Source organism: Equus asinus, chromosome 10 (assembly GCF_041296235.1).
Source record: "Equus asinus isolate D_3611 breed Donkey chromosome 10, EquAss-T2T_v2, whole genome shotgun sequence".
Lineage (NCBI taxonomy): Eukaryota > Metazoa > Chordata > Mammalia > Perissodactyla > Equidae > Equus > Equus asinus.
The window spans coordinates 69559341-69581449 of record NC_091799.1 but is presented as its reverse complement, the minus strand read 5'-3'; the positions used below and the strand labels follow the sequence as shown (position 1 = coordinate 69581449).

Genomic DNA, 22109 nt, shown 5'->3' with positions numbered 1-22109 from the left:
TTGTATAAATGATTTAGAATAACTTCCATGTAGATGTATTTTGTTTAGATACGTTTCTGAGCAGGGTATTTACAGTGGTAAAGAATTATATTAATTTTGGGAAATAATTGACATAGATATTTCTAAAAACATTTTCATAAAGCAGAAGAGCCTTTTGTATTATGAGTTATCTTTAAATTATATTAGTAAGTAGGTTTTCTCTAAAGCTGTGTACACCATAGCTATTGAAAGTTGAACCTTTGGCATGAAGTTTTGCATCAATTATTAGTGATTATGTTACAATAAAATTATGGTGATTATATTGCATTTCAAAAAGAACTGAACACTATATATTCATTTGGTTTATAAATTTGAGTCATAATTGTATATACTAACTTACTTTCAAAAGAGAAATCTCCATAAGATGGCTTAATGTTTTGGAAAACTTTAAAATGCTTAATTGTCACAATCAGTGATAGCTATGGCATCCATTACTGTAAACTACAATGTGTACATGAAAGAAGACATCTGTTAGCTTTAAGTAGTTTTTGGGGGGTGAGGGTAGGACAATGCTAATATAAAAGAGCTAGATTCTGTGCCCATTTTATTTTTGACTTAATATTTCTCTTTTAACTATTCAGACTTTCTTCAATTCTGTGAATGGGATATAGGACTAAACTCATAACATTAGTTAAAATGATCATACAAATCCTTCCTATTTAAACTACTTTTGTTTTGAAATTAAAGTGAAGAAACTTTTTATTTGTTAATTAAATAATTAAATTCTACAACTTTTACTTTATTTAGGCCATTAAGAATTTGGTTGAGCTTTTTCTTTTTCTTTCTGCTGCCATAATTTAGGAATCAGCATGCTGGACGAGTTGATATAGTTTTGCATTTTTCTTCCTGGTAGTGACAAACTAGCTACTGTACACTCATAGCAGTACAGTACTTGTCACTGGTGGCCTTTCTGTGACAGAGAGCCTATAGACTGATGTAAAGTGCAGCCTGTTATCAACTGTCAAGTGAGAGTCTGCCAAAAACTCAGCAGACAGAACTAATTGGGGAGAAAAAGGATTTTTGTGCCCTCTTCTCTTTCTTTCTATTCTCTTTGTTTTATAAGACAGATATTGTTAGTAGGTAGTTTGTTTATGTAACATTTGTCTGCCTCTCTTTTCTCATTGCATGGATCATTTTTTAACTTAAAGTTTTGCACTGCAGGTCATTGAGCACTTCCACATGGAGGCTGGCACAGGACCAAACTCGAGACACGCAACTCATAACAGTTGATGAAAAATTGGTAAGAATTTTCTGTTACACATTGCTATGATTCTGCCTTCAGGGTTATTTTTGTGCAGTACATCTTCAGTATGATGTTCTGGGTTCTTCTAAGAAAGTGATTTAAATTTGAATTTCTAGATCATATGTAAATTTTAGGAAGAAATGCTCATCACTAAAAGATAATTTGTGTTAAGCATTATGCACAAATATTAAGTCATATATTAAGAAATTAAAATTATAAAAGGCTTCCATTTTTGTGATGTTTATAAGTAGCAATCAGAACATTTTTATTTTTGTAATAAATGTATTTTTTATTTTCTCAGTTACTCTCTTATTTGATAAGTTGTAAGACACCGGTACTATCCAAAATTAAGTATATTGGTTTTTTTCTGGAACCATTTATTGTTGTTGTTGTTACTGTGCATATGTATATGTGTACCTACACACGTATACATCCCATTTCTACATTATGCATGAGAGATTACAACTGGCAACAAATGAATAATATTCTTCTGTTATCAGTAGCAGATAGAATTGTCACTTCTGAAATTTTTTAATGTGATCTTAGTTTAGATGCAACTTGTTGTTTATGCTTATATTGTACAATAGCATACATTTTGTAAAGTTTCTAAGACTCCTAGTAAAATGTGTAATAGTATAAGCATGCTTTTCATTTTGTATCTGTTTACTATTATCAAATAGCTAGGTGTGTTTCTTAACTACTCCCCTTATAATTGTTGGACATTCTTTTATCAGTCAATTTTGAGCCTGTAAGCATAAGTTAAATACTAGGTCACACTTAAGTTTTTATTTATACCATTAAAGATATAATACAGGTAAATAAATAGTAAGTAAACAAACAGACAACTTGGAAAACTCACATCTTATGCTTAAGGCTGCTTGGTTTTATCTTTAGTTATCTCTTTGATCTACTTACTGACATTGCCGTCATCCCAGTCTAGGCTGCCATCATGCTAGTCTAGGCTGCCAGTATCTTTCACCTAGATTGCTGCAGTAGTTTCTTTCTTTCTTTTTTTTTTTTTAAAGATTTTTTTTTCCTTTTTCTTCCCAAAGCCCCCTGGTACGTAGTTGTATATTCTTAGTTGTCAGTCCTTCTAGTTGTGCATATGGGATGCCGCCTCAGCATGGCCTGATGAGCCATGCCATGTCCACACCCAAGATTCGAACCAGTGAAACTCTGGGCCGCTGCAGCCTAGTGCGAGAACTTAACCACTCAGCCACGGGGCTGGCCCCGCTGCAGTAGTTTCTTGATTGATCTCCATAGATGCTTGAATCTTCCTCTTATTCATTTTCCAAAGGATAACCAAAGTAGTCTTTTTTAAAATGCTAGTTTTGTCATCCTCTTGTGTAAAATCCTTTGGTGTTTCTTACTGACCTAAAAGTAAACATTAAAATTCTAACCTGGCTTTTGAGGTATTGCATGATTTAACTTCTGCCTTCCTCTGTAGGGTTATCTTGTGCCACTGTCTTTTATACTCTGTACTCCACTCTCACAAAGCCTGGAACTTGCTGTTCTTTTTCCTGCTTCAGGGCATTCAGATTCCAGTTCACCATGCCTAGATGCTTTTTACCAATCCTCTAGCTCTTCATCCAGGTACCGTCTATTTATTCTTCAAATGTTAATCAAACATCACTTGCTTAGTCAAGTATAAAAGAAATGAGGCAGGTATGTGTGAGAGGATGATGATTTACACATGCCATGTGTTCATTAATTAATGAAAGTACTATTATTTTAATTTTTCTAGTGACCGTCTCTTTTAAGCCCCAGGAGACTGCCTTCTTGTTTCACTGTTATGGGATCTGCTCTATATAAAATTTTTTAATTTTACAGACTTCATTAGTAATGTTTCTAAGTTCTCTTCTTTCTAGTTTGAAGAATGAATGAGTCAGACAGCAACTTATTGCTCTAAATAAGGTACTGTGAAGCGTACCAAGGAGGTATACAGACTACTTTGAGTTTTGTGTTTTTAATTCTATCTCATAAAATCAGTTGCACACTTTCAATGAATTTTGTTGCCCTGTATAGATTTCCCCCAACTTTGTTATGTGTTTCTTGAATATATTAATCAAAATGTCAGTATGGTATTCCAGTTGAAATCACTTGAAGTCTTATGTATAATTATTCATAGTTATTGAAGTAATATTTAATATGCATTACTGAAACCCATAGGTAGTTTTCAAATCTTAGTTTTAGCCATTCATTTAGGTTTATATTAAAATGAAAGTATTAAATAAGCAAATAGGTAACGTAATGCTCATAGGGCTTCCATGTTCCTACACACTGTCAGATGGAGGGTCCAGTAAGTAGCATAATGACAAGACCAGGGGCCGAAGGGTACTTCTAGAAATATTGAGCAATTGCAGTTGATTATATTTGCATTTTGAACAAAAATTATTCTAAAAATATATATCAACATCGATGATGATAACTTTTCAAAATGTGAAGTAAACCCTTATGAGTATTTTAAAAGGAGATATGGAAATAGCACTTTAATGTCACTATTACATAATGTAAACCTGTTTATTAACTTAGTATACCATTTTTATTAACTACTCATTAGTAGATTACTGTTATATTTGTATGTGAAATTGGATAGAAGCTAGAATCTTTTTTTTTTATTAAGGTAACATTGTTTTATAACAATATGTAAATTTCAGGTGTGCATCACTATAGTTTCATTCCTATGTAGATTACATCACGTTCACCACCTAAAGACTAATTACCATTCGTCATCAGACACACATGCGTACTCACCCGTTTTGCTCTCCTCCCTCCCCTCTGGTAACCACCAATCCAATCTATGTCTCTATGTGTTTCTTTGTTCTTGTTTTTGTCTTCTATTTATGAGTGAGATCATATGATATTTGATTCCCCCCCCCCGACTTATTTCGCTTAGCATAATACCCTTAAGGTCCATCCATGTTCTTGCAAATGGCAAGGTTTCATCTTTTTTGTGGGTGAGTAGTATTCTGTTGTGTGTATATACCACATCTTCTTTATCCATTCATCCCTTGATGGGCACCTAGGTTGCTTCTAAGTCTTGGTTATTGTGAATAATGCTGCAGTGAACATAGGGGTGCATGTATCTTTATGCATTCGTGTTTTCCTCTTCTTTGGATGAATACTCAGCAGTGAAATAGCTGGATTATATGGTAGTTCTATTCTTAATTTTTTGAGGAATCTCCATACTGTCTTCCATAGTGGCTGCACCAGTTTGCACTCCCACCAGCAGTGTATGAGAGTTCCCTTTTCTCTACATCCTCTCCAACACTTGACAACTTCCTCGTAAAGACTGTTCTAATGGGATTGGTGGTGGTATTAATGAATGTGATTTTTAAAAATACTGTGTAATGAAATATGTTAATGTTTGGAAGATTTGCATACCTCTATGAACCAGTATTTTCCATATGACCAGTGTATGATGTTATAAAATCACACATGGGTAAAAGTTTAATTTAAAGCACAAGAGGGAACAATGGATTTAATGAAACTGAGTATGAAAATATTAAGGCTGTTAAAATATTGCTCCCTTTTCTAATTACATATCTGTGTGAGGATGAATTTTCTTCATATATTGCAACCAAGACAACTTAGCACAACACTTGGAATGCAAGATGTTAGAATTCAACTTTCTATTAGCTAGACATTAAAGAGTTTCAAAAATGCAAATCATTGTCACTCTTCTCACTTAACCTTTTAGTTTTTGAAAATGTTATTTTTCATAATAATGTTATTTATGTTACTATATAATCAGTTTCTTATTTTAAATTAAGTATATATTTAAATTTTTCTTTATTTTCATTTCTTATATGCTAAGTATCTATAGATATAACTCATATAAACAAAACTTCATTGGAGTCCCAATAATTTCTAAAAATGTGTAGGAGTCCCGAGACCAAAATGTTTGATAATTGTTCTCCTAAGTCTTCTCTTTTCTGGGTTAAACATCCCCAGGGCTTTGATGCATTTCACATGAGTTCCAGTTAATTCGTCATCTTGATTATCTTCCAGTTTGACTGAATCCCTTTTAAAATGTTGCCAGGATTTCTCTGATACTCCAGATGTATGGTGCAGGGTATGGTGGGAATTATCTCTATTCCTTTTAATCTCAGCAGTTCTAGTAAGGCAACTTAAAATTTAGGTTCTCATACTTCTTCCTTATGTGGATTTCATGGAGAGCTAAAACCTCAGATCCTTTTTTATTTGTACTATTATCAAGTCATGTTTCATTTCTTGCATCTTAAGTGTATGCTGTTTATTATTTTTAACTCTCATTCTCAGATTAGCTCAAAGGGCATGTTACTAAGTGAAGCTTAATTTTCTTTTTTTTTAATTGTTATGTCTGACGGGCAGAATATAATATATAGAACACAGCAAATTAAAGGAATTTTTATAGTGTTTTGTGGATGTCAGTACCATTATAAGTACAAAGGAAAAAATGTTTTATTCTGGGCATCTATTGTATATTGACAATATGTATCCTATCTTTTTATTAGGCATAGAATGTAGAGGGGGAAAGTCTGCCTGGCATTTTCTAGTGTAAAGAATCTGTTCTCTCATTTTATAACTATGTACAATGTTGACGTTGTTAGAGTACAAATCTTCAGATAATAAAATTGTAGCAATTCCTGGATTACTCTTAATAATGAATTTTATATCAGAGCACATGGTAAATTTCTAATCAATCTTAAGACTGCCTTCTCTCTTGTTTGTTATGTATAAAGTGTTAACTATCCTTTACATTTACTCTCAGAACTAATACATTTTTAAATATCGAAAGAGTAGATGACAGCATCTTAAAATAATCTTGTCAACTTATGTAGAAGCACAATGATTTAAAAAAAACTTTTTGTGGGTTGCACCATTTTTATTTCCAAATATGTGATACTTCCTCCAGATTTATCAGCTTACAAATGGTTGTCTGCTTGGCCCTTGGTTTTTGTTGCAAGAGTTGCTGTGCTATGGAGGTGGGGTGAAGAATGTCTTTGCCTTTGTGCTTTATAAGAGAGTAACTTTTTTTCCTTTATGCCACCCCACCCCAATCTCCTTTCAGTACATTTGGTGAATACTCAAGTCCAATGAATATGTTGTCTTTTTATATTCACTTCGACTATACAAAAGAGAAAAGTTAGATTTTCAATATTCTAAAGATTTTGAGTAGGTGCTCCCCCACAAAAGGACCAAAGCATAAATTAGACCTCCATAGATAATATTTTTTATTTGTTTTAAAATCATTTTTCTTAGGTATTTTTAAATACTAATTCCTGTTTGTCACAGTCACCTTATATTAACTATCTACTGATATAGTTAAAATTTTAATGCAAAAAATACCCTCATAAAATGTAGGAATTGTTTCAATTTATTAATTGAAAAATGTGAAATAAGCCTTAAGAGTTTACATTAGTATATTAATTCTGTAAATTATGTTGGCTGCCATGTTTCCTTACTTCATTTATTTATTCAGTAAATACTTACTGAGCATTTACATGTGCTAGGTACTATGCTTCAGTGTTTATGTTGACACTTCAATGGTTTGTTTTCATTTAGGAGCTTAGTTATTTTGTTTAAAAACTATTAAGCACCACCTGTTTGAAATCTTGCAAAGGTATTATGAGTATACATGCATCCTCAACATAAATGCATATGAAAAAGGAAACTTTTTATTTAGCAGTCTGTAATACTATCTCAAATTTTTGGGATGGGGAAGGATGGCTATTATTTGTAAGCTTTTTTTGAGAAATTATAGTACACACTATTAATGTTTAATTGTACTATTGTGGACATTTTAAGTAGTCTGTATTGACGTCTTTATTTAGAAGTTAGGTATGCATGTAAAATAGTCAGTGTTTTGAATGTTGCCAATTTTTTGTGTTTTATTGCTTAACAATTTTTTCCAAATAACAATAACAGTTAAAGCTTTGTTACTTGCTGATGTTTGCACTAAGTACTTGCTGTTTGATTAAACACGTGTATTAATAGCACACTCAGCCAGCTGGGTGATACTATTGCTGTTTTAGAATGTCTGCAAGCAGCAAGTTATTTAATAGAAGTTTTTTGTCACTTTATTAGGTTTAAAATTTTTCCATTGCTTGAACTTAATCTAAGAAATTTGTAAAAATGAATGATTTTTTCAAGCCTTTAAAAATAAAACAATTATATTTGCTACACAAGTATTTGTTTTATCTTGCTTTTGCGTTCTAACATACTAAAAGTTTATAGATGAAAATTTTTTTTCTAAGTCTGCAAACTTGAATTAAAAATCGGTCATTAAGAGGTGACCTGTACAAAAAGATAAACCTAAGTTAAAGGCTTAGCTTTGCTCTGACTGCTCGCTTTTTTCTTTTTTTTTTTTTAAAGGGGTCAGTTTTCTTTTGGTGAGGTTACTTTCTTTTGGTGTATGGCAGCGCTATCTCTGCTAGATTATTGGAGCGAGTAGTGTCTGCGATTGGGGTTATACAGCCTTCTAGCATCTCAAGTGTCTGTTTTGTCTGGACTTTCCTCGTGCAGCATTCTTTTGCAAAAATTTCAAGGCTTTAGTCTGGAGCACTGGGTCAAAGGATATGTCTCTTTGAAGGGTAGACAGGAGTTTTTTATGTTTTATTCACTAAGTAGTATTTCATTTTACATCAAAGAATTGCAGCCTTTGAGAACCTTCCGTGGTGGCTGTTTAGCATGGGTTTTTTTTTCCGTTAGGACTTTCACTAAATATGGAATAATGTTTCTTCATGTTTCTCAGTTTACAGATGCTTTTTATATTCTTGTATTTAGATGAGATCGTTTAAATAAAAAGAGAAAAGGCATTGACTAAATATAAATGTTGATTTGCAGTATAGTTTTATGTTTTAAAAACAACTGTAGTTTTTTACAATGTACTTCTCTCTGTTGGTTATACATACTACCCACAAGCTATTGAAAAAAAAATTGGTGAATAGCCTTTAGGATTGTAGCAATGCTATTGCTTAAAATTCTAAAGAAATAGTAATGACTAATGATTTTAGAAGTGTAAATTTTATAGTGAAATGGCAATTCCTTAATTAGCCTTTTTTCAAGTACTATTTTGTGTGTGTGTTAGTGCCGGGGAGAGTGCTTTTGAAAAATATCAAAAACTCAAGTAATGAAAAATGTTAAGACTTAGTATAGCTACAAGTAAATGTTCTTCTTTGTATACTTTTAGGATAGCTTAATCAGTCAGTGTATTACGTACCTATAACATTAATCACGTAATGAGTGATTGCTTATATGTTTAGAACATTATTAAATTGCAGTTAATATTCTTATCACATGACATATATACCTAAGCATTTGAACTAATATTAAAATAGCTTGTTATGTTTTTGGGTAAAACATGCTCTTACTGAAAATTTATCTAGAGTTAATCAGTGTTTAAAATTGAAATATTTCTACTCTCATTAATGACATTAGTTTTAAACAACTTCAGTTAACTTTTACATTTAACGTTGATTAAAACGTCAGATTCTTTATTACATACAATTATTTTAAATAAAATTATATTGTTAAGTTCAGAACTTTGTTTTCTAAAATGTACTCCCAATTACAAGCTATATAAAACTTGTGCTTATTACTGCTTACAGAGGAAATGAATGTTTAATAATAGTTTTTATATGCAGACAGGAACCATTTAAACTTAAAATAGAGAATGATCTTTCTATATTAAAATTATTTAAGGAACAAAAGATCTTTCCTCTGCAGTATTCAGCCGTCTCTATTATCTGTGATTCTTCAGCAATTAAAGCAGATTTATTTTCCTCTTTGTTCCTATTTGGAATACTTGAACAATGCTGTAGAATTGAACTGACTGGAATGTTTTATCTTTCAAAAGCTTTAAAGTTCTATGTACCAATTAGCAAAATACAGTAAAGGTTTAAACTGTTAATAGCCACAACATCTTTAATGCATAGATCTGTGGTATGCTAGCGCTGTGTAACAGTTCTCCATTGTATGTCTCTTTTAAGGAGAGTAACTGTGTCAGTTCTTCTCTTGCTTTACTACCTGCTGTGTATGGAAATTGTGTATAGTACTTGACACTTGCTTTCAAGAATTTAAAATTCTTGCATGTTATTATGTAGGAGTTTTGGCTTTCAATAAAGTAGAATTGATAATATTTTATTTATTTGGATTTTATATCAGGATTTTTTGGTCATATTCTAGAGACTATACAATTTATATGTGAAAATACATTATCTATTTTTCTTTAGTGAATTCAGAGTACATAAGCTATGCGTTATCTCCTTGGAAATTGCTTGTCTAATTTTATTCATTTAACTGAATATAATTGTAAACTAATCATCAAGGTTTATATCAGACTATGGAGATAACATGATGTTTTATTTTATACTGTATTTGAATGTAGGTGGGGCTTTTTGTTGTTTGTTTCATTGATAGTAGAGAGTATTTTGTTTTTAGAGTTATAGTTTTTCTAATTGGCTAGCTTACCAGATAATTTCAAAACTCAAGAATTCACCCAAATACCTACCTTAAATTTTTAATGCCTCATGTTTGTCATTTTATAGTAAGTTCTTAATGAAGGCAGGGGTGAGAGGAAGTGAAAAAAATAGGAGCAACGTTTCTGGTGACAATTATTTTTTCTCTTTATATTGTTTATCTCTGGGAATAGAATTGGAGCAAGGAAAGGAGAAGTAGACCTCAGAATTTGAGACTAGCAAACTTCGATTGTTTCTGTGTTGAGGCTTTCTAATCTTGTGTGACTTAGTCTGTGCTCCAGTTCTACTCTTCAAAATACCACTTGCACGCTTGCAAATATCGTTCATATTTTACAAGATGAAGAAGTTTAAAAAACAGGGTAATGACATGGAAACTTTACTGTATACAGTGTACTATGCCTCCACAGAACTCTGCCTCTTTATAAGGCATACTTTTCCAGAAATGTGTGAATAGGCTTTTTGTTCAGTTCCTGTTTCGTGTTTAATACTTTGTTTCTTTCAGCTATGAGTATATTGCATATTAGTTAATGAGGTTTTTAAAAAATTTTATTTTAATGCTTCCAATAAAATAGGTATAAAAAATGATCTTGGCTTTCTCCATGCAACACAGAGACACAGATATACCAAAATCTTGGGCTGAGAACACTAATTTGAATTCAAGAACTGAGAATCTGATTAGTGTACTGACTTGCACTTATTACATTGACTACTGAGTGTTTATTGTTGTAATTAAAATCTATCAATTAAAAAGATTTTCAAACCTAATTGAGTAGTTTGAAATGTGACATCCAAAAAATTAAAATAGTGTTTCCAGATTAGTAAGCATTATAATGTATTAAACATTCAAATATGGTTGATGTGGCCTGTGCCTAGACTGTGTAGAGAGTAAACCTTCTCTAGGGCTAGGAGTTGTCAACCATGACAATCTGTAGTTTTTTGTGAAGATCTTGCAAGGGATTTTTTACTCGTCTCTTATGTAGAATATAAAATATTACTGTACTTTTTCATTGGTTCATTCAGTTATTTTAAGCACCTGCTATATGCCATATTTTAGCTCCTGGGGATATAGCATTAGAATTTATATTCTCATGTGTAAGAATATGCCAATTTTATTTATAGATAATTAAGATATTTTCACAGATTAGTGAATGTTATAGAAGAAGATCAAGCAAGGTGATGGGATAGAGGGTAGTTGGGGGCTTTTGGTGGAATAAGGTACATTTACAGAGCAATCAAGGAAGGCCACCTTGTAAAGGTATGATATATGAACTAAGATTTGAATGATGAGAAGGAGCCAGCTATGTGAGAATCCAAGGTGAGAGCATTCCAAGTAGAGGAAAAAGCATGATGCCCAAAAGTATAAAGTATCTGGTAGTTGTCAAAGAAAAGAAGGAAACCTATGACATAATGAAAAAGGGGGACAGTTATATAAAATGTCAGAGGGGATCAGGTATGATTTTTAGGTCCATATGAATAAGAAATATGAATTTTATCTTAGTTATAATGGAAAGCCATTGTAGGCTGTTTTTTTTTTTTTTTTTTTTTGAGGAAGATTAGCCCTGAGCTAACTTCTGCCAATCCTCCTCTTTTTGCTGAGGAAGACTGGCCCTGAGCTAACATCCGTGCCCATCTTCCTCTACTTTATACGTGGGATGCCTCCCACAGCATGGCTTTTGCCAAGTGTGCCATGTCCGCACCCGGGATCCGAACCTGTGAGAACCCCGGGACGCTGAGAAGCGGAACATGTGAACTTAACCGAGGCGCCACCGGGCCGGCCCCCATTGTAGGGTTTTAAGTAGGAAAGTGATTTGATCTGATTTACTAATAAAAAAGCTTGAGAATTACTTAGCTATTATGGTCAAAGGTCACTTCAAAGACACTGAAAATAAGTGATTAATTTGTTGCCATTTTTAGTTACTCATATGCCTTTTTTTGACATTCAGGAAATAATTTTTATAGTTTTCGTGAAGTTTTCTACATTAAGGTTTCTGCAAGTGATGGGATTTTTAACAACTACTTTTTTAAAGGATTTCAGTTTTTGTCTTTGCGTTTGATTTTACATATGGTATAACAATTCACTGATTCTTCCATTAAAGCGTCTTTTGAAGTTGAAATTGCTTTTTAATAAAGGTCATATTGAGAACTGGAATTTTTCCCCCAAAAAGGGGGAAACAAGTTAGTCAACACAGAAGGGAAGATAAGATGGAGATTTGTCATCACAGTAGCGGAAGATAAGAAATTGACTAAGCTGCTGTCCACCAGGTAGGTGCTGACAAAGCCCCAAATACATTTAAGCTTCTGTACCTTGCTTTCAGCTGATGGTGATGATTGTCTTCATTTAGCTTTGACTCTACTGCTCTGTCTGCCTCTGCTTTCTTCCTCTTTCTCTCTGCTTCTTGGAATTTATTTCTCTTTCCACTGTTTGTATGGCTTTTCCCCTCTGTCTTTGTGACTCTCTGTTCCTCCTTTGCTGACTATTTAGCTGGTAGTCATCTCTCTCTCCCTTTCTAGCTGCTTGTGTTCCTCCCATCACCTTAAGTCCTCCCTTCCAGTGGCTGGCTATTTCTTTCTTTTCCTCTGCCCCTTTCACCTCTGTCTGTCTGGTTATGGCTCTCTGGTCAATTCATTGGCTATCATAATTCTTTTCCAGTCCTCTATGTCTCTTCTGCTCACTTTGTTGTTCTTCTTCCCTTTCTCTCCTTTCTTCCACACTTCTGTTGCTTTTGTCCTTTTTCTTCTTTCTTTACTTCTTTTTTCCTCTCCTTCTCCCAAAATGACTGGAGAGCTACATCAAATCTAGACGGAGACAGAGATGGACCTACTCTCTAATTCCTTTTTTTCCCATTGTCTTATTTCCCCCTTTGGGAATACACAGGACTTTTGAAGACATTTACTAACTGGAAAAAGAAATGCCATGATTTGTACATTATTTGAAATTTTCACCCTAATGAGAAACTTGGGATACTGGGAAGACCATGGACTTATTAAATAGACTTAGCATTAGGTCTTTAAACCCCCTCTTTTAGATGTGTAACCTTTAGCAAGTTATTTAACCTCTGTGAATGTCTTCATATTATAAAATGAAAGCACCTTTTTGGAGTTGTTTTCAATGTTTGAGAATACCTGCATTAAGCAACAGGAGAACGCAATATCTTGTTTATTTCATCATTCATGAAAGTTCTTTTCCTCTATTTTTTTTTCGTATTTTGAGTTGTCTGAAGACAGAAGCAGACTGGAAATATAATTGTTATTCTTATTTGAATCTGAATTAATTGAGAAGATTAGTATTCTGCACATTTACTATTCAGGTGCTGAGTTCTAGGGGATCGTGGAGCAAAATATTGGCCTCAATTACAATGGTCTTATATTAGAAAGACATGTTAATTTGTGTATGTACATGTGTGTATAGTTGGTATTTAACAATTTTTGTCGTGTAACTTGCCTTTTCGGACAGCCTGTGGCATTTTACTAAATCATCTGTGATACTACTATTTCTCATGACATAGTTTCTGACAATCAGTTGTGTAGATGTATTACTATATGCTTATCATTCCAATGAGAAATTTCTGTAGTCATTTATAACCTATTTTTAATGATAGGAATTATAAACTGTATTACTCCAAAGAAGTTTCTGAAGGCTTTATTCATATTATTGTTATTTTTTATTTTATTTTTTTAAAGATTGGCACCTGAGCTAACTGTTGCCAGTCTTTTTTTTTCCCCCCCTGCTTTTTCTCACCAAATCTCCCCCAGTACATAGTTGTATATTTTAGTTGTGGGTCCTTCTAGTTGTGACATGTGGGACGCCGCCTCAGCGTGGCCTGATGAGCAGTGCCATGTCTGTGCCCAGGATCCGAACCAGTGAAACCCTGTGCCGTGGAATTGGAGGGTGCGAACCCAACCACTTGGTCACGGGGCCAGCCCCCTTATTCATATTATTTTACGTTATATTTGGTCATTAAACTGTATGTAATTAAAAAAATTTTTATATTGATTTTAATATTAATATGCACATTATAGGAACATTAAGTTGGAAATGTTAAAATATAAAAAAATTAAAATCACCTTTAATTTCATAGTCTTGGTGAATTTACTTCTTTTTTATGTGACTATTTAAACATATCAATATCCAGCCATATTTATATATAACACAAATCATGCTTTATAGTTTGATGTCCTGTTTTTTTCACTTTATTTGCATTATATTTTGAATATCTTTGTGTCTTTAAAATTATTCAAAAGCATAATTGTAAATGGACATATGATCTCCCATTGTATGACTGTACCATAATATCTGTTGTTATGCTGCATATTGTTTACAATTTTTCACAATTATACACAGTTCTGGAATGGACATCTTTATACCTAAGTCTAATCTTTGATAACATATTTATTTTAGGATTGATTCTTTGAAGTGGAATTACTAAATCGAAGGGCTTAGTATTAATATTTTAAATATTTTTTAATACCCAGAGATAATTGATACAGAGTAGTTCTAGAAAGGTTTTTGGTACTGAATTCTATGTAATTTTAGAGATAGGGCTCTTCATAGCCTGTGCTTTTTTCTGGTATACCTGGTCCAGTTCTGTGGGTGACTTTCAGACTCTGATGCGGGGCTGTAACAAATTCTGCCTCTAAGATAATAGGTAAATACTATACATCTAAGAATTAGAAAATAATAAAAACACATAATACTTAAATGATGTAGCATTGAATTAGGAAGTACTTCAGAGCTTAGTATATCCTGAGGATCAACATTATGAACCGAGCTATCATTGGTGGATTATCAATTGGTGGATACACAGGTTGATGAGATTTCTATCATAACTATATGTCAAATATTAGGCTAACACATAGCAATTAGTACCACGACTGCTATTACTGTTATTTTGTAATGCATTGTAATAGAGTTTGTATTATAAAGAATGTATCTAAGGAAGTTATGAAACATTCTCCCTATCTTATGGGTCAGTCTATATTTTTCTTTTTACGAAGCCTTTCCAGAACAATGCAAGGTGATCATCCTCTAAAATATCTATAATACTTACCTTCATCGTCTTTTTTGGTGAACTACATTATTATTGATTTTTAATTTAATTTCATTGTAGTCAGCAACACACTTTTTAAAAAAAAATTAGCCATTTTATTTATTTATTTATTATTTTTGGGGAAGTGAGGAAGATTGGCCTTGAGCTAACATCTGTTGCCGGTCTTCCTCGTTTTGCTTGAGGAAGATTGTCGCTGAGCTAACATCTGTGCTAGTCTTCCTCTACTTTGTATGTGGGATGCTGCCACAGCATGGCTTGATGAGTAGTGTGTGGGTCCGTGCCTGAGATCCGGACCTGAAAACCCTGGCCGCCCAAGTGGAGTGGGCGAACTTAACCACTATGCCACTGGGCCGGCTCCAACAACACACTCTTTAGGATTTCGATTCTGAAATTTCTTGAGACTTTTTTTTTATGGCCTGAGTATGGTCTATCTTGATTACTGTTCCATGTATGTTTGGAAACAATGTGCATTTTCTAGTTTTGGGGTTTAGTGTTCTATAAATTTCAATTAAGTTTTAAGTTGGTTAATAGTGTTGTTCAAATTTTATCTTTGCTGATATTGTGTCTACATCTCCTGTCAATTACAGAGAGAGAAGTATTAACATCTCCAACTATAATTTGTCTGTTTCTTCTGTTAGTTAGATCACATTTTTGCTTTACTTATTTTGAAACTCTACTATTAGGTGCATAGACGTTGAAGATTGTTGTGTGTTCTTGGTAAATTCATGTTTTTATCCTTATGTAACATCCCTCTTTATTCTGGTGCTAATCCTTGTTCTGAAATCTACTTTGATGATGTTAATATAGCTGCTCCTGTTTTCTTATTTTTAGTTTTGCATGGTGCATCTTATTTCACCCTTTTACTTTTAACCTATTTGTGAGCTTATATTTAAAGTTTGTCCCTTGTACATATGTTTGATTCCTGCTTTTATTTTATCTAGTTTGAAAATCTCTGTCTTTTAATTCCCATCTGATTTTTTTTTTGACTCCTTCACCCCCACACCCCCTCACCTCTGGCAACCACCAATCTGTTCTCTGTATCTATGAGCTTAGTGGGGTTTTTTTTCTTTTTTCTTTTTTTAGATTCCACATATAAGAGAGATCATACAATATTCATCTTTCTCTGTTTTATTTCACTTAGCATAATGCCCTGGAGGTCCATCCATGTTGTCGCAAATGGCAAGATTTCATTCTTTTTTATGGCTGAATAATATTCCATTGTATACCTATACCACAGGTTCTTTATTCATTCATCCATCGATGGACACTTAGGTTGTTTTCATATCTTGGCTCTTGTAAATCATGTTGCAGTGAACATGGGGGTCACATATCTTTTTGAATTAATGTTTTATTAGCTTCAGGTAAATACACAAAAGTAGAATTGCTGGATCATATGGTAGTTCTATTTTTAATTTTTTGAGGAGCCTCCAAACTGTTTTCCATAGTGGCAGCACCAGTTTACATTCCCACCAACAGTGCACAAGGGTTTTCTTTTCTCCACATCCTCTCTAACACTTATTATTTCTTATCTTTTTGATAACAGCCATTCTAACAGGTGTGAAGTGATATCACATTGTGGTTTGGATGTGCGTTTCCCTGATGATTAATGATGTTGAGCATCTTTTCGTGTATCTGTTGGCTCTCTGTATGTCATCTTTGGAAAAATGTCTATTCAGATCTTCTGCCCATTTTTAATCAGGTTGTTTGGTTTTTTTTGCTATTGGGTTGTAAGAGTTCTTTGTGTATTTTGGATATTAGCTCCTTATCAGATATACTATTTGCAAATATTTTCTCCCGTTCAGTAGGTTGCCTTTTCATTTTGTTGATGGTTTCTTTTGCTGTGCAGAAGCTTTTCAGTTTGATGTAGCCCGACTTAGTTGTTTTTGCTTTTGTTGTCAGATTGAAAAAAATCATTAACAAGACCTGTGGAGCTTACCACCTATGTTTTCTTCTAGGAATTTCATAGTTTTGGGTCTTATTTTTAAGTCTTTAATCCATTTCGAGTTAATTTTTGTGTGCAGTGTAAGATAGTGATTGACTTTCATTCTTTTGCATGTGGCTGTCCAGTTTTCTCAACACCATTTATTGAAGAGACTGTCCTTTCCCCTCTGTATATTCTTGGCTCCTTTGTTGTAAATTAATTTACTGTATTTGTGTGGATTATATCTAGGCTCTCTGTTCCATTGATCCATATGTCTGTTTTTATGCCAATGCCACTGTCTTAATTACTATAGCTTTGTAATATAGTTTGAAATCAGGGAATGTGACACCCCCAGCTTTGTTCTTTCTCAAGATTGCTTTGACTATTTGGAGTCCTTTGTGGTTCCATACAAATTTTAGGATTTTTTGTTCTGTTTCTGTGAAAAATGCTATTGGAATATTGAGTCTGTAGATTGCTTTGTGTAATATGGACGTTTTAACAATATTGATTCTTCCAATCCATGAGCATGGAATATCTTTCCGTTTATTTGTGTCATCTTCAATTTCTTTCATCAGTGTCTTGGAGTTTTTGATATACGGGTCTGTCACCTCCTTGACTAAATTTATTCCTATTTTATTCTTTTTGATGGAATTGTAAATGGAATTATTCTCTTAATTTCTCTAATAGTTTGTTTATAGTGTATAGAAATACAGATTTTTGTGTATTGACTTTGTATCCTGCAACTTTACTGAATTCCTTTTTAGTTCCAACAGCTTTTTCATGGAGTCTTTAGGGTTTTCTATATATAATATCATGTCATCTGCAAATAGTGACGGTTTTACTTCTTCATTCCCATTTTGGATGTCTTTTATTTATTTATTCTTTTCTTGCGTAATTGCTGTGGCTAGGATTTCCACTACAGTGTTGAATAAAAGTTGTAAGAGTGGGCATCCTTGTCTTGTTCCTGATATAGAGGAAAAAGCTGAAGACTTTCATGTTATGATGTTAGCTGTGGACTTGTCATATATGGCTTTTATTATGTTGAGGTACGTTCCCTCTGCACCCACTTTGTTGAGAGTTTTTTGTCATAAATGGATGTTGAATTTTGTCAAGTGCTTTTTCTGCATCTATTGAGATGATTATATGATTTTTATTCTTCATTTTGTTAATGTGGTGTATCTCTGTTAATGTGTTATCTCTGACTTTTAATTCTCATCTGATTTCTTTTCTCCCCTTCTCCTGCCACTCCCCCTCACCACCTTTCCCATCTTCATTTTGTATTGGGTACGTTTTTAGAAAGCCATTTTATCTCCTCTATTGATGTTTTAGCTGTATCTCTTTTTTTTAGCAGTTGCTTTAGGGATTACAGTATGCATCCTTTTGACAATCTATTGTGAACTAATAATATATCACTTTATATGTAACATAAGAATCTTAAAACAATGCTTCTAACTATCACTCTAGTCCTTTGTGTTAATGTTGACTTACATCTTACTTCCACATATGTTATAAATCCCATAGTAAATTATTATTATTATTTTTCCCTTTTTCTCCCAAAGACCCCTGCTACATAGGTTTTTCTGTTGTTTTTTCTTGTTGTTGTTGTTGTTGTGGGTCCTTCTAGTTGTGGCATGTGGGATGCCACTTCAGCATGGCTTGGTGAGCAGTGCCATGTCCATGCCCAGGATTCAAACTGGCGAGACCCTGGGCCACGGAAGCAGAGCGTGCAAACTTGACTACTTGGCCACGGGGCTGGGCCCTTCCATAGTAAATTATTAATAGCACTTTGAATAATCAGTTATCTTTTAAAGAAATGAAGAAACAGGAAGAAAAATCTTTTATATTTATCACAGATTTACCATTTCTGATGCTCTTAATTTCTCCGTATAGATACAGATTTTCATCTCGTCTCTCTTTTCTTCAGCCTGAACTTCATTTAACATGTCTTGCAGTGCAAATCTATTGGGACAGAATCTCTCAGCTTTTGTTTATCTGGAAATACCTTGATTTTGCCTCTGCCTTTGAAAGACCTTGTGTTAGCTCAGGCTGCCATAACAAAATGCCATCAACTGAGTGGCTTAAATAGCAGAAATTTATTTTCTCATAGTTCTGGAGGCTAGAAGTCCAAGATCCAGGTGCCAGCATGATTGGTTTCTGATCAGGACTGCCTCCCTGGCTTGTAGATGGCTGCCTTCTCAACTGCATCCTCACATGGCAGGGAGAGAGAAAAGCAGCACTCAGCCTCTCTTCTTCTAAAGGCACTAATCACGTCATGAGGATCCCACATCATGACCCAGCTAATCTTAATTACTTCCCAAAGGCCCTGTCTTCAAATACCATCATATCTGGGGGTAAGGCTTCAGTCTATGAATTTAGGGGGCAGTGGGATACTGAATGTTACGGACGTTAAGTCTATAACAACCTTTTTATTAGATATAGATTTCTAGGTTGAAACCTTTTATTTTAGCACTTTAAAGATATCACTCCACTTACTTTTTGTAATTGTGGTAAATATATGTAACAAAATTCACCATTTTAACCATTTTTAAGTGTACAATTCAGTGGTGTTAAGTACATTCACGGTGTTTTACAGCCATCACCACTATGTATTTCCTGAACTTTTTCATGATTCCAAACAGAAACTCTGAACTTGTTAAACAATAATTCCCCATTACCTGCTTCTCCCATCCCTGGTCACCTTTATTATACCTCTGTCTCTATGAATTTGCCTACTATAGGTACCTCATATAAGCAGAATAATACAATATCTTTCCTTCTCTGTCTGGCCTAATTCATTGAGCCTAATGTTTTCAAGGTTCATCCATGTTGTAGCGTCTGTCAGAATTTTATTCCTTTTAAAGGTTACATAATATTCCATTGCATGTATATGCTATATTTTGTTTATCCATTCATCCATTGATGGACATTTGGGTTGTTACCACCTTTTGGCTGTTGTGAATAATGCTGCTGTGAACATGATGTACAAATCTTTCTTCCAGCCCCTGCTGTCAGTTCTTTGGGGTTTATAACCTGAAGTGGAATTATTGGATTATATGGCAATTTTATGTTTAACTTTTTGAGGAACTACCATACTGTTTTCCACAGTGGCTGTACCATTTTCACATTCCCAACAGTGACACACAGGGGTTCCACTTTCTCTACATCTTCACCAACACTTAGTTTCCATGTTTTAGATAATAGCCATCCTAATGGGTGTGAAGTGGTATCTTATTGTGGTTTTGTTCTGCACTTTTTTTTATTGAGGTCAAATTGGCTTATAACATTGTGTAAGTTTCAGGTGTACATTATTATATTTCAGTTTCTGTATAGACTGCATCATGTTCACCACCAGTAGTCTGGTTTTTATTCATCACCATACGTAAGTTGCCATTACCCCTCTCTCCCTCCCCCTACCCTCCTCCCTTCTGCTAACCACTAATCTGTTCTCCTTATCCATGTGTTTGTTTATCTTCCACATATGAGTGAAATCATACCATATTTGTCTTTCTTTGTCTGACTTATTTCACTTAGCATAATACCCTCAAGGTCCATCCATGTTGTCGCAAATGGCACGATTTTGTCTTTTTTTAATGGCTGAGTAGTATTCCCTTGTGTATATATATATATATATATATATATACACACATGTATATACACACATATATATATATATGTACTACATCTTCTTTATCCCTTTATCCATTGATGGGCGTTTGGGTTGCTTCCACGTCTTGGGTACTCTGAATAATGCTGCAGTGAACATAGGGATGCACAAATCTCTGCATTGTTGATTTGGTGTTCTTTGGATAAATTCCCAGTAATGGGGTGGTTGGATCATATGATATTTCTCTGTTTAATTTTTTGAGAAATCTCCATACTGTTTTCCTTAGTGGCTGCACCAGTTTGCATTCCTACCAGCAATGTATGAGGGTTCCCTTTTCTCCACATCCTCTCCAGCATTTGTTATTTTTTGTCTTTTTAATTATAGCCATTCTGACAGGTATAAGGTGATATCTCATTGTAGTTTTGATTTGCATTTCTCTAATAATTAGTGATGTTGAACATCTTTTCATGTCCTTGTTATCCATCTGTGTATCTTCTTTGGAAAAATGTCTGTTCATATCCTCTCCCATCTTTTGATGAGGTTTGTTTTTTTGTTGTTGAGTTGTATAAGTTCTTTATATATTTTGGAAATTAACCCTTTGTTGGAAATATGATTTGCACATATTTTCTCCTAGTTGGTATGTTGTCTTTTCATTTTGTTGATGGGTTTCCTTTGCCTTACAGAAGCTTTTTAGTCTGATGTAGTCTTATTTGTTTATTTTTTCTTTTGTTTCCCTTGCCTGAGTAGACATGGTATTCAAAAGATTCTCCTAAGACTGATATCAAAAAATGTGCTGTCTAGGTTTTCTTCTAGGAGTTTTATGGTTTCATGTGTTACATTCAAGTCTTTTATCCATGTTGAGTTAATTTTTGTGTATGGTATAAGATAATGATCTACTTTCATTCTTTTGCATGTGGCTGTCCAGTTTTCCAAACACCATTTATTAAAGAGACTTTCCTTTCTCCACTGTATGTTCTCGGCTCCTTTGTCAAAGATTAGGTGTATGTGGATGTGTGGTTTTATTTCTGGGCTTTCAATTCTGTTCCATTGATCTGTGTGTTTTTGCCAGTACCATGCTGTTTTGATTACTATAGCTTTGTAGTATATTTTGAAGTCAAGAAGTCTGAGACGTCCAGCTTTGTTCTTTTTCCTCATGATTGATTTCGCTATTTGGGGCCTTTTATTGTTCCATATAAATTTTGGGTTCTGTTTCCATGAAGAGTGTCATTAGGATTCTGATCAGGATTGCATTGAATCTGTAGATTGCCTTAGGTAATACAGACATTTTAACTATGTTTATTCTTCCCATCCAGGAGCATGGAATATCTTTCCCTTCCTTTATGTCACCTTCGGTTTCTTTCAGTAATGTCTTAGCGTTTTCAGTGTATAGGACTTTCATATCCTTGGTTAAATTTATTCCTAAGTATTTTATTCCTTTTGTTGTGATTGTAAATAGGATTGTCTTCTTGACTTCTCTTTCTGCTAGTTTGTTATTAGTATGTAGAAATGCAACTTATTTTTGTATGTTGATTTTGCACCCTGCAACTTTGCTGTAGTGGCTGATTATTTTTAATAGTTTTGATCTGCATTTTCTTAATGACTAGTGATGTTGAGCATCTTCTCATATGTTCATTGGCTGTTTGTATATGTTCTCTGGAGAAATGTCTATTTAAGTACTTTGCACAATTTTAATTTGGGTTGTTTGTTTTTGTTGAGTTGTAGCAATTCTTTGTTCTGGATATTAATTCTTTGTCAGATATATGTCCTTTGGTGCACAAAAGTTTTACTTTTG

General features: G+C 33.7%; 1 protein-coding gene across 1 annotated transcript in view; it reads left to right on the top strand.

Moving 5' to 3' along the window:
- Positions 1 to 22109, top strand: part of NDUFS4 (NADH:ubiquinone oxidoreductase subunit S4) — a 101225-nt gene that overhangs the window by 42691 nt on the left and 36425 nt on the right. Inside the window, exon 2 of the mRNA XM_014860325.2 lies at positions 1201 to 1279. Within this exon, the coding sequence (XP_014715811.1) occupies positions 1201 to 1279 (79 nt within the window). The remainder of the gene's footprint in view (positions 1 to 1200; positions 1280 to 22109) is intronic.